Genomic DNA, 18,555 nt, shown 5'->3' with positions numbered 1-18,555 from the left:
AAGTCGATTTTTCAAAGTAAAATGATCAGTGCGTGATCAGCACGTGAACGCCAAGCGAAACGCGTCGAGGAATCGTTATTGGTCGAAATAAGTGGCACAATAATATATCACAAATAAAAAGCCGTTTATATTTGGCTGTTGCGTAATTTTGTCTGACATGTCTGACACGGAGAGAGAGAGAGAGAGAGAGAGAGAGAGAGAGAGAGAGAGAGAGAGAGAGAGAGAGAGAGAGAGAGAGAGAGAGAGAGAGAGAGAGAGAGAGAGAGTGAGAAAGAGAGAGAGCTAATAAGCTTAATTCTAACGAAAAACAAATCGTTGTGAATATTTTTAAAAATGAAGACTGTTGATGACGTTATTTCCATTCAGCGATTGAGTCAAAAAGTATCCATCAGAAAAAAAATTACCAAATCAATTGATAATTTCGATGGGAATGGGAAGATTTGTGTACAATTTTATCTTTTAAAATGAGGTACCTACAGTGAATGAAGTTCTGAGAGTAGTTAACGAAGATAAGGATCTACCGGATTTAAAAGATCAAAGATTAAAGGAAATGGGATTTCAATAAAAAAAAACGAGGAAGGATCATTTTATTATTAGAAAAAGAAGAAATAATTGTGTGAAACTGAGAAAACCTTGGAAAAATTGAGAAATTTCATGGAGAAAATAGAAAAATTTACTACCAGGATGAAACATGGGTAAACGCTGGTATACAGGGGATAAGTTTTGGGTGGAGTCTTCCATACAATCCTTAAAGTAAGCATACTCGGTGTTAGCAATAAGATGCTATACAAAATCATTTGTAAATGAGATTGTTTCATATTTTGGCCAATCACTTGATATCTATTTCTAGCTTTGTACATTATATATTTTTGTATTAATAATTATTTGTAATTTATATTATTAATCTGCTGTATGAAACCATAAGTGCGGATTACGATCCTGTCCCATACTCGGCTTTGGCGTTTTAAACCCTTCTTGAAATTTGTTCTTGTAAATTTGAATGATGTTTTAATTCATTCAAAATGTTGATAAAGAAATCTAACCTTAAAAAATGATGAGAATCAGATATAAAAACCAATTCATGCGATATATCAGCTTCCAAAATATATTGTTATAAAATCCCATTACAAAATCGAATAAATCGAATAGATTTTTCTTTTCGGCGCCCTTTATTTAAAATATGAATGAAGTTACGATATTTTTTCATAAATTATTGTTCAGTGTTCTACATATCCAAAACAGGGTTATCTGTTTTTGAAACACACCTGCTCAGAGCCGGATTAAGCTGGGGGCTTAGGGGGTTATAACCCCGGGCCCTAGGTTCGTCATTTGGAAAACATTCTGTATTTTTGGATGTGTTGATACTACAAATCTAACGTATTGATAATATTTTTTTAATTTTTCCGAGTTTCCGAATTTCTTAAAGGGGCCCCGTCATTATTTTAACCCCGGGTCTTATAAATCTTAATACGGGCCTGCACCTGGTGGTGATATTCTTTCAACAACTGTATTTGTCGTCATATCAAAATGCAACAATGTTGTTCAAGCATATGGTTGGTCGATCCAAATAAAAATATATTATAATTAGAATGTAACCTGTCAGCCAAGAGTACCCGCTTTTGATGAATGAAAAATTAAGTAAATGTAATCTTTGGTCGCCCGCCAATTTACCACCCATGTACTACTAAACTAAAATGCAGAGTTTTCTACGTTTCGCACAGTTATTTCATTTAGAATTACAAAAATTTAACGTTTAAGCTGCATAAGTAGCCAGATACTGAGACGACTTTTTGTATATGTAAATCAAGCGCAATCTTTTTTCCCAAAATGAGTGTTAAAAAAATAACAGTAGGATGAAACCCATTGGAGAAGAAGGAGAGTGTAATAAAAATGGAAGGAGAAAGAATTTACTGTCCCTCAATTGTTTCACTTAACCTCAAAATTATTGTGAAAAATTGAAATAACTAAGTTTTTGGTTTTTATCTTTTACAAATAAACATTTTTTTTTCATGGAAATATCATCGCTATGGTAAATTTTTTCAAAAACAGGTCGCAGCCGGAATTTTTTTTGTACAATATTTAGCAATTTATTAAAATTTTACACTCTAAATACATGAAAAACGTGAGATTCCATGTTACATTGATAAAAATTATGTTAAGAACTCGTCCTCGATTTGAAATTTTGAAAATTTTTGATATATATTCGAGCTTGTTTAGCAGCGGCAGTTTTTATGTCTTAATAAAATTATAAAAAAAAACTAATTTTAAATCAGAAGAGATCCAAAATCAAACAATTTAGAAGCATGAACATGTCAAAAGGTCTAAGAAATAAGGAATTAAAGGGATTTATTTTGAGGTTTTAACTGCTTATTATAACTTATAGCTCTAATACATATACATATGTCTTCTTCCTCTTCGTGTGGATGGAAATCTATCAATTATGCAACCGATGATGAATCTACTATATTTTCATCGATTTGCAATTGCAAAAATTGCAGTCAATTTCGAATCCCAATTTTTGGGAATTAGTTGATTGTCTAGTCCAGATACTTGCTTCTTTTTTCATGTATTTTTAAAAAAAAACTTTTAGAATTGCAATATCTTTGTGATAGATCATCAACTACAATTTTAGTCAAAGCTATGTTTTCGAGAAAATTTTAAATTTTGACTTTTACCTTGAATAACACATGGGATCAATGGGTTGTGTTGGGACTTTCTTTCTACTAGTGTACATTTAGTCTTTGCTGATAACACCATCATATTTGCTGCAACAGAGAAGAAAATGGCGTTTTTCCTAAACAAAAGCGGGATAGTGGAAAGTTTCGTCTCACAACAGAGGCTAAAAAAACTAATGATAGTGTATAAGTCTATTCGCTTGACGATCTCGAAAGGGTAAACAGCTTTATATATCTGGGATAAATAATAATCAACATGGATGGATGCTTAGACGAAGTTGAACGAATAATAGTCTTGACCAAGAGTGCGATTGAGAGAGTATTAAATACATAAAACCCTAAATTCTCAACCCTCTACGATTTCTTTTTTGTATCGATCGTAGCAGTGACTCTTATACGTATCATTTTGATTTTTCTATGCTCTCATATTAATTTTATTCTCATCGTCAATTTATCATTAAGTCAAGTGCAATAATTATTTATAAATAACTGAAAAAGACAGTTTTTACTCTCATGTAAATAAACACGTGTTGTGAGTTCCCGCTAAAAAAGGCCATGATCGTACCTGTACATATTGTACTTAACATTTTTTGCAAATCGATGAACTATATCAACAGAGACAATTAGAACGCGTAGATTCACAGTAAACATACGTAGAGGGTCAGTTAGTACCAAATAAGTTTTTCATTTAGTATTCCTCAAGTTCGAAACGTCCTTTCTCTTTCTGAAAAATCATTGTGGGGTTAAATAAAAGATCAAAATGTTATTTCTCTAATCGCAATTTAATTCTTAAAAAAAACTCTTTACAATGCTAATACCTAGTTAACCTTACTAACTATAACAACCATTTTATATACTCAATGTTTCTATATCGGAATTATGTTATCAATTATATTAGCTACAAATGTACGTTTAATTTTACTACTACAAATTTATTTCAACAATATATATCCAGATCGTTGTAATTCTTTGGCTTGGTTATTTTAATACTAATCACAATATGATGATCATATCGTCGTTAGTTTGTGCTGAAACAAAAAAAAAAAATAGTTAATAGATAATAATACGAGAAAGAACCAGAAATTATTTAAAGAAAAAGTCATCCTCTTCAAAATACACTCTATTACAAGTAATCCTACCAGTACTATCATTGTTATAAACATTTTTTGTACTAATATACCATCTTTCATTATTTTGATAGTGGGAATAAAAAAAATATCACGGGACTAAGTCAGGTGCGTTAGAATGATGGCTTTGTGCAGGTGTATTATCATGGAAGAAATTATAACAGCTTCATTCAAAAAGTTACATATTGGGACACGTGTGGGAGAGCCGAAACAAAATTTTTTCATATATTTGTCAAGATAAAGTTTTTTTTAACTTTTATCATATTCATGAACTTTAGAACTATTTTGTGTATGTTTTGATGTTTCTCCTACGCATCTTATTATAAGTTTTTAACCAAAATCAATTAGAAAGAAAAACTACGTGGCTGTAACACAACGCCGACTGACGCCTGAATATCAACAATGACGGAATGTGTAGTATGAGAGCTTCGCAGTCACCTACAGCGCATGTTCGTTTTCTTCTGCTCGCGAAGCGTCTGCACGGAGCGATCGGAGGATGAAAAAAAAACGACTATAAGTAAATAAATGTATGTAGTACTTTTAAAAACATTAATCTAAATTTAACTTTATCATTAATTAACTAATTCAACTTTTTTGTGTGTATTAATAATATTTTCTGTAAATATTGTCAATTTGTGGATATGTTTTGATACATTTTACATGAAACAGTGTGTGCAATAATTTTAATGACCAATTACATTTTACTGGCACACGTCCATATTGTATTATTCATTATATTACGACAAGTGGGTGTTGTATGTATTTCTAAACTGCCAAGTTTATTATTATTTCACGAGATAAATGACTTTTAGTATTTAGAAAGTATATTATGGCATCCCTTCCTTCTTACATCATCATTTCACTTCGTTTTATGATATCGAAAGATATTCAATCAGGAAACGCGATAGGTAACAAATCGAATTGATTTTAAGAACATCTTGAGTCATAAATTTTCATACGTTAGACTAAATACCAACGGCAACGTTGCTTTAAGCATGATAAAAATTTTCATCATATAAAACGTGTTAAGTAGAGAGGAGAAAATACGATTAAAATAGGAGAATGAACTTAGTGATATTTTAGAACGATACAAAAAGTTCGACAGCAGAAAAAGAAATTCAAGTTAGTGAAAAAATAACTACAAGGTCATTAGTATGAGTTTTGCAAGGAAAGAAGTAAGACTAATTTATCTACATTATTGCCGCATCGTTTGTGAAATCTATAAACACAGTACAATGATAAAAGTACAGTATATGAGGTACAGAAATGTGCGAATTGTGTTTTTTTGCTTTGTTCAATAGGGGATAAATCACAAGGGTTATCTGAAAAGATTATCTCTAAAATTTCAGCTATTTTTTATTATCGTATATGAGAGAGATATATAAACTTTCCCGATCACCCTCGTATTTTGTGTATGGAACGGATGGATGTTATATAAGAGGGAAAGAACAGATTTATCTCCATATCTAAACCGTATCGTGCATATACTTTTAAATAATAATTAAATTGTGATGTTTTCACCTTGCACCTTCCATGATACATCGTATCGATGAAGTATCCTTTGAAACAAGCGTCTTGCATCATGTGGCACCAAGTATGATAGGTACTGTTATTAGTACCGCATATTGGACCCCTCATAACATGTCGAGGTTTACAGCTAGTCGTACAGCTAACACATCTCGGCATACCCGAATTAAGATCTTTTAGACACGATTGACCATCTCGACATTTTACTTTCTTGCAAGTAGCATTTGCTGAAACACGAGAAAATATTTGGTTAAATTATTTCTCAAACGTGAAGATGTTATGAAAAAAGTTGGAAAACAAACAGATACTATGAAGAGAGCGTTTCATAATCATCAATTATTACTTTTGAACATTAATATTACTCGTACAACTAGAACAATTGATATCATTGAAGAGTTGTAACTGCATTTGTACGGCTGCCTTTAACTGGCATTGCTAGTAGAGTTGTCTGTATAGAAAGACAAATAACTTTGTTGTTTTTTGAGTCGTCGTCTTAAACTATATCACTTCAAGTTCTGAAGGATCAAGATTCTTTTCCGGCTGGTAAGATATGTCGTCCCTAACTAAGAAAACGACTTCAAAGATATATCAGAATCGGATGTCTAAGTCGTATCCAGGATATACTTGGATGTTGTTAAGTTCACCTTTGCTAACTAGAGTATGAGGTTTCCTTGACTGCAGATGTTGGTATTGAGACCTCTTATATTGCAGAAGCCTACTTTGAAGATATTTTTGCTTAATAGATCCTCTAGACTGGTTTCCACCCAAAAATAAGAACTGGAGGCTATTTTTGTTACCATCCACCCTAGAAACTGGACGCATTAGCATAGCGACGAAGCCCTTAGGTCCAATTCAAGACGCCTAGATTCGATATCTTTCGATGCCAGTGGGTGACATCTACCACATGTTGATTTCAACTTATCTTTGCAAAATGTAGAGCCCAAATAAAAGTATTTATTATTATAGTTGAGTAAATAAACAAAGGAAAGTTAGTTACCTCGACAAGTTCCTTTATATGCTATAGGGATAGCTTTCCCTCTTCTGCAAGCTTTTTCTCTCAAATGACAAGCGCTGGTGTATGTCAATCCGTCCGATCCGCACACTTGTCGACGTTTCGGAGCATTAGGACATTTTTTCGTGCAATTAACGCAATGCGGGGTTAAATTTTGATCCAGTAAGCAGTGCTTATTCGATGGACACACAATTTTATCACAGGAACCTGAAAGCGAGTGAATAAAAATTAGAGAAGACTTTGTAGATGATGCATTTATTAGAAATTGACAATCCCGCATTTCGAAATAATTTTGGGACAAATTTACTGGAAAGTACCTTATACTCTGTAAACGACTTCTACTCTAATAACAATATTCATTTCCGGGTAAAGACTTATTATTCAAAAGAAAATCAATATGTGGATGTCTCATTTTTTTCTTTTTCAGTACTCTGAAAAATGAGTGGACGCTGGAAGCCACTTTTTAGGTTAAGAATTTTGGCGTTAGTGAGCAATAATTCATGGATAATTTTTTAATAAGGCTGCTTGACATTATGCAATACAACTTGCAATGCAATGCAAGACGCAATATTTCTTGCATGCATGCAAAAATAAAGTTCAGCTGTTTGTTTCGTGCAAGATCTCGACATGATGCAATGCAATGCAAGACGCAATACTTCTTGATCAAAAACTTGCCTAAATGAAGTTCAGCTGATTTCTTCATGCAAGATCCTGCACTTGCGACATTAATCCCGCTTGACATGATGCAATGCAATGCAAGATGCAATATTTCTTGATCAAAAGCTAGCGCAAATGAAGTTCAGCTGATTGTTTCATGCAAGACCTTGCACTTGCGACATGATGCAATGCAATGCAAGATGCAATATTTCTTGATCAAAAACTTGCGCATCTGAAGATCAGCTGTTTGTTTCATGCAAGATCCCGCACTTGCAACATCATTCGTTCGGTGCCGTTTTTATTGCGTGCCAGCTGCAATTCTAGGAAGAAATCTAGTTAGTTTTTGCTTAGCATCAGACTCCAAAACCGAGGTGATCCACTGACCACTTTTTCACTTCGTTACTTACTTACTTAGTTTTGTTATCATCATTGTTAAACTGGTCACAAAGTGACACACGACGTGCAATATTCATCTATGCAATATTTTGACCTCGCAAGAAATTGCATGCACGTCAAGCGTCTTTAAGCAAAATTAAAATTGGAAATTTTCAACTTGCATAAAAAAAGTATGTGTCAAGTCTTATTACTAACACATTCATAGATACATCATATGTAGTATATACACTATCAGTCAAAAATTTCCACCCCTATCGTTTGAGTGAATGACTAGATATAAAAACAATACAATCGATATTTATATTTTGAAGGACGTATATCTTTATATTCAATACATTAAGGTTTTTTTGTCCCCGCTAACTCCTCCTAGACTATTGACGTTAGAAAGTCAAGTGGGGTATCGTTGGAAAGGGTTAAGTCTCAAGGGTGGCCAGAAGCCATTTTTTTTATATCTTCAGGGGTTCTCGAGATATGAGGGGTCAAAGGTCAGAAAATAGTACAAAATGGTACATTTTAAAGTGGACGTATGACACTGCTTTCTGTCTTCTTTGCCCCAACAACTCAATCGGGTTGAGATCGGCTGATTGTGAGGGTCATATATTTCAAATACTTTTTACACACCTTGGAGTAGTGTACATATGTCTTTATAGGTAGAAGGACTCTTTGAAATTATTAATATGAAAGCTACCTAATGATATTTAAGGTGAAAAGTGTATTATTAAATAAATAAACGTTTTACTTTTGGAATGATGGTATTGACAAGCTACCACCAAATCAAACTATTCCTTCTGGGTATGACATTCATCCAAAATTCTTTCATAATCTCATTTTGAGAAGATTTCTTCTTAATCATTTTCGTTAAGAAGCTTCAGTTCAGTTTTTTATTCAATTACACTTTATCCTGAATTTTTGAATACTTACTTTGGCATATGCCCTTGTAAGCGATAGTCAGGGAGTTTGATCTACGACGACAAGATTGTTTTCTTAATCTACAAACGTTACGATAACTTCGACCATCTGTACCGCAAACAGGTCCTTTAAGCGAACGCAATTTACCTTCTTTGCATTTAGAAGCACATACGCATTTTGGAGTACCTTTCCTCAAAACGCAAGTCTTATCTACATCACATACGACTTCTTTACAAGAATCTGGAACAAAATTCGTAAGTAGTATTATTTCCAAATAATTAATAACGATTTAAGATACTAAATTTTTATATGTTCACCTCGACACGAAGAGCATCGTACTCCACCGCCGAGTATTCTCCAAAAAAATAACGTTCCAGAGTCTAATTCCTCGGAAGACCAGGAAGTCGTCACTGAGCGACCAGAACAACAGTCTTCTTTAGAAATTTTCTCGTGAAGCAGTTCTGTACAGCGCCCGTTTCCGTTACGTACCATAGCTGACCAACAAGTACCACCTGAAACAATTTAAAATAAATTTAATGAAGATTTCATAGATTCAGAAACAAGTAAACCAAATTCTCTTTAGCTATTATTGAGTTACAGAAGCTTCACAACAAAATTACAGGACGATGTTATTAAAAGTATATATTTAATCAAAAAAGTTTAAAGACATTTAATGTTTTATTGACTAAATTATTTTAAGAAGATAATGAACTAACTCCAAGTGTTGTTAATACACTACTTAGAGATCAAATTAAAAATATTAGAGAATCATTGTTTAGTTGAAAGGAAAAGTTTATTGACATAAAAAACTCATCATCTTTTTCAGTTGCTCGTTGTCCTGGGTTTGACGATTTGTGTGATTCCCCGGAAAGTTTCTGGAGTATCTATGATAAATTGAGGTTTAAAAGGGAGTAGGGACTGATCTTTTTCGAGATATTGAAGGTTCCGAAATTTCACTAGAAGATGCATTTATCCTTTAATATCATTTATCAAAGTTCAACCACCATGTCTTAAGCCAATTGATTTTTCTATTTTAAGTATCTTTTTCCTGTTATCCTCTTCTCCTCGAAATGTTTTTTGTTCAAAAACACTTCTAGTTGTATTATCACAACTTTAACATGAGTTTTTTTCACTTTTGCTGTTTCAATGATATTAAACTTGATAAGTTTCTTCCTTGCGATCTTGAGCAAGTTTGAATGTCCTGGTATGTTGTTACAAATGTTTCCTGAGGCATAAAACTAGATCTTCAGAGCCCCTTCCACCAGTATCAGCAGTACTGTTATGAAAACAATTTTCTATTTTCAGTGTCTTTTTTCTTGTTTCTCCTCTTCTCTTCGGAATGTTTTTTGTTCAAAAACACTTCTAGTTGTATTATCACAATTTTAACGTGAGTTTTTTTCACTTTTGCTGTTTCAATGATATAAAACTTGATAAGTTTCTTCCTTGCGATCTTGAGCAAGTTTGAATGTCCTGGTATGTGGTTACAAATGTTTCCTGAGGCATAAAACTAGATCTTCAGAGCCCCTTCCACCAGTATCAGCAGTACTGTTATGAAAACAATGAATATAAAAGCTGTAGACATAAATATTTCTATTTTAGTAAACTATTGAAGTTGTGAAATGTCTGAAAGGCAATGCCTTCTGAAGATCAAAAATGCAAACATATTTTTTATCCAGCGAGGATATATAATGACGTGAATATTGTATTATATTTTCAATCAGAAGAGATTCTAGATAATTTAACAACAAAAACGTATAAAAGGGTCTAAGAAATATCAACTTTAAACGACAGTTATTAAATTCCCGATCTGATGTAATAGTTTATACATTATAATTTATTTAAATAAGCAACCTCTCAGATCTCTCAGAACAGTTATTTTTACTAAATAGTGTTAAAATTATTTTAATTTTATCGTCAAATTTTACTGATTATAATGAGTGTCTCTTCTTCAAATATTTGGAAAATTGGATAAACTTTTATTCTTATTTATGTGAATAATTTTAGTTTACGTGGGAATAAGACCAAAGGTTTTGAGCTTTCTTAATCCTCTTAAGAAGTTTTGATCGTTACTACGACTACGTCTGTGGTATTTATTCAGTTTTTCTCAACTCTTAAATATTTAACACTAAAATTTCCCACAAACTATGAAGCGATTTAATGTTGCCGTTATCTATTTTATATTTTCTAATCAAATTTTGAATAAATTTAAATTCATAATAACATTATCCAGTTTTGCGATTTGTCATAAGTTATTAATGAATTCCTAAGATATTGTGCATTATACTTTGAAAATATAGTTGAATCTAATTAAAGAGAAAGTCGATGTCGGTTAAAGCGTAAATGCTAAAAAGTGATACAACATATAGTAATGTCAAGGTGAAGACAATAAAAAGAAAGATAAAAAGTGAAAATTTTGAACATAAACTCTGCATCCTCGCTATCATGTCCAGCCCAATCCTTTTTCCCGCCAAAAAAACCTCAAACGTTTCCGAAAATCTTGTTGGGCAGATATTTTTCTCAAATTATCTGGCTTAATGGGCTTTAAACGTACAAAATACACTAAGAAGGAAGGTAAGTATCTAATTTAACAAAATTTGAGAAAAAATAGCTGAATTTTTGAATAAGAAGAAGAAACGAAGGACAAACTGCAAAAGAGAGAAGTGTTTCTAGTGTATTTAAATGGTTTGAATAGCTAAGAAGTAAAAATTATATTGAAGAGAACAGCACAAATTCGTAATTTTTGATCTGAGAAGAGCTAGCTGGAAAATTTCAAAACATACATTTATTACAGCGAACCTGCAACGTCTCTAGACCTTTCAAAAAAAAATGTTTCTTCTTGCTCTGCAAACCAAACCTCCACAGCTTTTATTACCTCCTCGTTGGAAGAAGTTTTACGACCTTTTAAACTTTTTTTTAGTCCAGGAAAGAGATGGCAGTCGGACGGAACCAAATCTGGTGAATAAGGGGGGTGTTCTAGTAATTCAAACCCTAAATCACGAATTTTTTGCATGGCAACATGAGATTTTTGTGCAGGGGTGTTGTCCTGCAAAAACAAAACATCTTTGGGTAGCTTTCCGCGTCTTTTCCTTTTAATTTTGTCTCGTAGAGTGATCAGTAATGTCGAATAGTAATTTCCAGTTATTGTTCTACCCTTATCCAAAAAATCAATCATGATTACCCCATGGCAATCCCAAAAAACTGAAGCAAGAACTTTTCCATCAGATTTTTGGACAAGAAATTTCTTAGGTCCTGCAGAACCAGAGTGTCGCCATTCCATCGATTGTTGCTTTGTTTCTGGATCGCAGAAATGTGCCCAAGTCTCATACATAGTCACAATTCGGTTTAAGAAGTCTAAATCGTTTTCAAATCGAGCACATATCGAACACAATGATTCTACCCGTGCACGCTTATGGTTAACATTCAAAAATTTGGGGATCCATTTTGCAGCAATTTTTCTCATGTCAAAATTGACGTGAACTATATGATAAACGCGTTCGTATGAAATATTTAGTGCCTCAGATATGCGTTTTAGCCCAATTCGACGGTCTGATAAAATCATGTCATGAACTGCATCGATATTTTCGGGGACTTACACAGAAACTGGCGTTCCCGATCGGTCAACATCTTCAATGGAAAATTTAACTCTTTTGAAGCTTGCAGTCCAATTTTTCACGGTCGCATACGAAGGACATTTATCACCAAGGATATTAAGCATATCTTCGTAAATCTGTTTACCTCTTAACCCTTTTAAATACAGATTACTTGATGATGGCTCGATACTCCAATTTTTCGATTTTCACAATTTCGGTGGACATCTTTTTTCTTTTAATTTATTGCGTGACTCTGGTTTACTTTTTTGACGTCAAACTTTACACTTACACTTCTAATAAGTTATTGTTCGTTGCTATGGTACCGCAATATTTTGTTTATGCATTTAGTTTTTCAATTGAAAGTCTGATCTTAAGCAGAGAAGTTTTTAAAAAGTGGAAAAGCCAACCTTTTCCAAAAGTGTTACTTTCAAAACATCAACATTTGAAAATACTCAATATCAGGGAGTAAAGCACACGAAAACACCACCAAAGATTCTGCTTTGCTGAAGCTATTCATGAGTTGCAGATTACTGCCTCTTAATCATGAAAAATTAAAAAGCTTGGAAGGCTCAGAACTTGTTAAACAACAACTAAGTGACATCTTATCATTGATAATTGTAGAGCACTTGGTGGTGCTCTAAGCAATAATATCCTCAGACACAGCTTTATGAAACGTGACAAATAACACTTATAACATGACGTCCCACCTTAAATATAGGAGACTTGATACATTTTTCATTCTATCACAAAAAACGATTAGTTCGCAATCTGTTCAAGGCTGATTATTCTTAACTTGAAAGTACTCATTTTCAAAATGTTGCACGTGAATCGTTTAGAGTTTCCGAGTATATTTGGGCAAATCCAACCTAGTTTCCACTACTTTCAAAGAATTCCTCCCATCCGTCGAAGAAGTATCCACAGTAGGAACGTTACCAGAAGAAGAAATAATGGATGTCGTTATTTATGATCTTGAGACTGTTAATACGAGAGTTGCTACGATGTTTTTTGGCTCAACAGCTGATTTTGGACGAAAATGGGTGGTTAGAGATGGTGTTTCATCACCAAAAGTCGAAGCGAGTTGATCGACATTCTGCCGTTGGTTCGATCCAGGTCGAATAGAGGAAATTTATTGGAAAAGTGTGAATCGTTAGAAATATAACAAAATTACCTATTATTTTGTGTAGAAGGCACTTTTTTAAGTAAAAATAGAGTAGTAGAAACAACAAAAATCACATATAATAAACAACGTAAGCAAGAAAACCAACTTTATAAAATTGTCGTCAATAAGAAGGTTTTTATTTTATTGAGTTAGAATGAATGTTTTCAAAGTTTTGAATTTGATATTATTATAATAATACGAAGATTATAAATTTAGTCGAGTTAATCTGCGTAGACAGCGTGGAATGCAAAGCATGCAATCATCAACATAATATTTATACAAGACAGGTGTGTTGAATAATTTTTTGATTACAGAGGTTTCTAATTCTTCCGTAACCAGAGATTAAACAACACACCTTTATTTATAACCTTTACGCGGATAATTGCATGCTTTGCATTCCATGTAACCCAAATCGATTTAAATAGAATTAAACTATGAGAATATGTTTCTTTATTTTTTCATTCAAAAGGTTGTTAATTGATAGTAATCGAGATTATGAATTGGGTAATTAAATGTTTCATATATTATCTTGATGTAGTTTGAAATATTTTTTTTTCACTTGAAATCAAGATAAATGATTACGAGAAACATATAAAAAGGCCTAAGAAGTAGAAAATTGGAGAAAATAATATAAATATCGACAATTAAGAAAGAAAAAAATATTTGTGTGAAAGAGATATACCAGGTTTAAGTAATTTTATACTTTCGCGGTCCCCTCGTTTTTTGGCTCTAGAAAATTCGATTTGGATGAATTTTTTTTTTAAATTTTCGTTTTTACGGCGGATTTATGAAAAAAATATGGGAAATAACTTTTTTACAAAGCATCAAACGCAGTTCTTATATTTTTTTTAATCTACACAAAAAAACGAACATTTTGGGAAAAAAAAATTGAAAAATGTTTGTTTATTCATTTTTTATCTCATTTAAAAATTTCATATGATTTTCTGAATTAAAATGTTATTATAAACTCTCTAGAAAAAATAAAAATCATCGGAATTCGATGAATTATTTTTAAAAATCTTCGTTATGTGAAAAAATATACGAAATATCTCACTTTATATGTTTTTATGACTTTCAATTCACTTTAACAGTTAACTTTAGTAACATAACATTGTTTTAATGGTGAAAATTTTCGATTTTTCGAAGTTTCAATATTGTACAGTTGATTACAATAAGTGATTTTGAGAATGTTTTAATGATTACTTAATATTTAATATTTTTAATTGTAAAAACATGATAAATCAACATTTTTGTATAATTTTTTTCAAATTTGTTCGTTTTTTGTATAGATTATGGAAAAGAAATATATAAAAACTTCATTTGATTATTTGGTTATCAACAATTATACGTGAATGAGTGAATTTTCATGAACATTCAAAACCCAGAAACCAATATAAGTTTCTATTTTTTTATTCCCAAATTTTTTTCGTAAATCCGCCGTAAAAACGAAAATTTTAAAAACAAATTTATCGAAATCGAATCATCCTTCGATTTTCTAGAGCCAAAAAACAAGGGGACCGCGAAAGTCTAAAATTACCTAGGTTTGTCAATGTAAATGTCAATTTCATGAATACCAAAGTTATAAATACATAACAAGACAAAAGTTTTTGCCTATCCCATAATCCATTCATTAAATTCTAGAATAATACACTCCAAACAAATTATTTGTTGAGTTTATACGAGCGCATGTTTATGCAAGTTAAAACTTGCTGATTTGCTTCTTATTCTTTAACTGTGAATTATTTCTTTAATGTTTATGATTGTAGTTTAGTCCTAGTTAGCCCTGTGAAACGTAAAAACGTGCTGTGATTCATACTTTTTGTACCAAGACATCTTTTATGAAGTTCGGATACGAAATGTTTTAGTTTTCGCAAATTCAGACTTGTTAGTTTTAAAATTGGTAAAACCAAAAAACTATTAGTAGGATCTCGTACAATAATCGCAAGTATTCAAAGCTTAGACAAAAGTAACTGTATCATTGCCGCCAGATTAAAAATGCCTCGCCGTACCGTGGACTACAACGTTAACAAATACGCATCCACCAGGAGCTTTGGTGATAGAAAACTTTAGAGCGGCCTCTAAAACGTCTCACAAGCAGCTCATATCAATGAATCTAAGGATCTGCCTTTGAGTACTTCTACAGTGAAAACAACATTGAGAGAAGCTGGCTTTTTTGGAAAGATGACAGAAAAAAACCTCTTTTAAGGAGTCAAAATTAAATTAAGAAGTTGCAGTGAGCTAAACAACATAAAAATTGGACTCATGAAGATTGGGAGAGAGTTTTATGGAATTATGAGTCAAAGTTTGAAGTAAAACACGGTGATGGTTCGCAGTAGTAGTACGTTTTGGTCAGTCCTCGAACAGCAGTACATTTATCTTCTAGCACGGCAACGATTCCAAACATTCCTCGAGCTATATAATGAATTCGAAAGGGAAGAATGTACTGGAATTGATGATTTGGCAGTTACAGTCGCCTGATTTAATCCCGATTGATTTGTTGTGAGACAAATTAGACAAGGAAGTCAAAATTGTTACAGATAATGCCAATTTAACTTGTAGTATCATGAAAACTTTAGAATGGACAAAATCTTTTGACCGGTAGTGAATATGGTGAACGAGAAACTTCATTATATAGGTTAGGATATATAAAAAATGTTATGGGGAAAAATAATAGATATCTTTGAAGTCTATATTTTGAAATTATCTTGAATAAGACAGAGTGAGGAATAACTATGTTACAAACCCAAACAAAAGATTTTTTTAAACCCTATTTCAACCCTAGAAAAGCACTTAGTATGATCTAATTACAGATATCCTCCTGAAGGAACTCCCAACAGAAGGTATTTGACTAATAACGAAAGTAAGATATTGCTGTACCATCTTAACAAAAAATTTATGAAGACTTGATGCATCAGAGCGATTACCTCTGAATCTGTTGATGTGATATTCATTGATTGTCCATTACCCCAAGAAGATGTGAAATACCTTGTTGTCTATCTAGACAGGCACCTAATTTTAAGCATTTACCTATATAAAGATGTAGCGAAAGAGATTACAGCTTGGTATGATTTACAAGAAAAAGTACTGGCTAATGGGTCGATTTTCATTTTGTACTTTCCAAGGGGCGAAACTTTTCTGTGTGCATATGACCAAATATTATTTACTTTAAGCGGACCATCGACTCCGTTTCGTGACAATATACAAATATTTTATTAATAGTAATTTGTTAATATTTACTTGTTCATAAAGACACTTTGAAGAGTCTGCAGACGCTAATACAACAAACAAATAAAAACAACTTTAAGTAAATGATAATAAACAAGAGATATGGAATTTGATGATCAAATAAAAAACATGTTAATAAAATTTTAGCACGGCGGCGCGACAACCGACCTGTAACCATCCATCGTTACCATCTAAACGTTTTTTATGTACCTTTGATGTATTTTCTCGAAAAAAATTCACCAATTTAGACAATAACAAGCGTGTTAATTGCCTTCGAATGATTTTATTACGTTTAAGGGTGAAACGATGACCCCCTGTTTTCTACAATTCAGATTTATGGTTGATATACATTTTTTTATTTTATGGATACGGATTGTTTTTTTACCGAAAAAGTTAAAAAACATTTTTATTTAATAAATGATGATGAATGATATTAGTCATGATGTTTTTTTAGTATAGAAAGATCCAAATGATAAAACTCAAAGATTTTAGTAGTTGCTATTTGAGCTAAGTTGAAGTTTCAAGAATCGTTGATAATATTCATATTTAATTTGTAGTAAAATAAAAAAATGTATTGTCTAAATGAATTTATTAACAAGTCTTCAATACCCATCTTGATTAATGCTTTAACGGCAACGTTTTTCAAATAACGCTGTCCGCGAAGAGTTTCAAATTCTGCTTCAATTGCAGTTCGCAGGTCGAGAGGAAACGTCGTCCTCTTGCAAAAACGCGGTCATTGAGAATGCCCCACAGTAAGAAATCGTAGGGTATCAGGTGACATAACCTCAACGACTCCTCTATTGCCTATCCATTTTCCATTAACATTAAAGTACCCCCGCACATCATCAAAATCAATTTATTAAGGAGTCTCAGATACCTATCTTGATCAATGCATTCATGGCAACGTTTCTTAACTAAAGGACAGGACTGATGAAGCACGTCAAGCTGTCCGTGAGGAGTTTCAAATTCTGCTTCAATTGCAGTTCGGAGGTCGGGAGGAAGCGTGGTCCTCTTGCAAACACGCGGTCATTGAGAAGGCTCCACAACAAGAAATCATAGGGTATCAGGTGACATAACCTCAATAACTCCTCTTTTGTCTTTTCCATGAACATTAAGGTACTCCCGCACGTCATCAAAATCAATTTATTAAGAAGTCTTCGATACCTATCTTGATCAATGCATTCATGGCAACGTTTCTTAACTAAAGGACAGATCTGATGAAGCACGTCAAGCTGTCCGCGAGGAGTTACAAATTCTGCTTCAATTGCAGTTCGGAGGTCGGGAGGAAGCGTCGTCCTCTTGCAAAAACGCGGTCATTAAGAAGGCTCCACAACAAGAAATCATAGGGTATCAGGTGACATAACTTCAACGACTCCTCTTTTGCTTATCCATTCTCCATGAACATTAAAGTACTCCCGCACATCATCAAAATCAATTTATTAAGAAGTCTTCGATACCTATCTTGATCAATGCATTCATGGCAACGTTTCTTAACTAAAGGACAGATCTGATGAAGCACGTCAAGCTGTCCGCGAGGAGTTACAAATTCTGCTTCAATTGCAATTCGGAGGTCGGGAAGAAGCGACGTCCTCTTGCAAAAACGTAGTCATTGAGAAAGCTCCACAGTAAGAAATCGTAGGGTATCAGGTGACATAACCTCAACGACTCCTCTATTGCCTATCCATTTTCCATTAACATTAAAGTACCCCCGCACATCATCAAAATCAATTTATTAAGGAGTCTCCGATACCTATCTTGATCAATGCATTCATGGCAACGTTTCTTAACTAAAGGACAGGACTGATGAAGCACGTCAAGCTGTCCGTGAGGAGTTTCAAATTCTGCTTCAATTGCAGTTCGGAGGTCGGGAGGAAGCGTGGTCCTCTTGCAAACACGCGGTCATTGAGAAGGCTCCACAACAAGAAATCATAGGGTATCAGGTGACATAACTTCAACGACTCCTCTTTTGCCTATCCATTTTCCATTAACATTAAAGTACCCCCGCACATCATCAAAATAAATTTATTAAGGAGTCTCCGATACCTATCTTGATCAATGCATTCATGGCAACGTTTCTTAACTAAAGGACAGGTCTGATGAAGCACGTCAAGCTGTCCGCGAGGAGTTTCAAATTCTGCTTCAATTGCAGTTCGGAGGTCGGGAGGAAGCGTCGTCCTCTTGCAAAAACGCGGTCATTAAGAAGGCTCCACAACAAGAAATCATAGGGTATCAGGTGACATAACTTCAACGACTCCTCTTTTGCTTATCCATTCTCCAT

At 33.2% G+C, this 18,555-nt stretch overlaps 1 protein-coding gene across 2 annotated transcripts in view; it reads right to left on the bottom strand.

Moving 5' to 3' along the window:
• Positions 1-3,438: 3,438 nt before the first annotated feature.
• LOC130901621 (follistatin) overlaps positions 3,439-18,555 on the bottom strand; it is a 64,135-nt gene continuing 49,018 nt past the window's right edge. The window contains exons 3-7 of one of the 2 annotated variants that reach the window (XM_057813114.1): positions 8,621-8,815; positions 8,316-8,543; positions 6,327-6,548; positions 5,324-5,556; positions 3,439-3,703 (exon numbers count right to left, since the gene is read on the bottom strand). In XM_057813114.1, the coding sequence (XP_057669097.1) occupies positions 3,683-3,703; positions 5,324-5,556; positions 6,327-6,548; positions 8,316-8,543; positions 8,621-8,815 (899 nt within the window). In that variant the 3' untranslated portion in view covers positions 3,439-3,682. Of the gene's footprint in view, positions 5,557-6,326; positions 6,549-8,315; positions 8,544-8,620; positions 8,816-18,555 lie in introns of both variants that reach the window. The other variant, XM_057813112.1, reaches the window with a different exon arrangement.

Source organism: Diorhabda carinulata, chromosome X, assembly GCF_026250575.1.
Source record: "Diorhabda carinulata isolate Delta chromosome X, icDioCari1.1, whole genome shotgun sequence".
NCBI lineage: Eukaryota > Metazoa > Arthropoda > Insecta > Coleoptera > Chrysomelidae > Diorhabda > Diorhabda carinulata.
The sequence above is the reverse complement of the archived record's forward strand: the minus strand, read 5'-3'. Positions and strand labels throughout refer to the sequence as shown.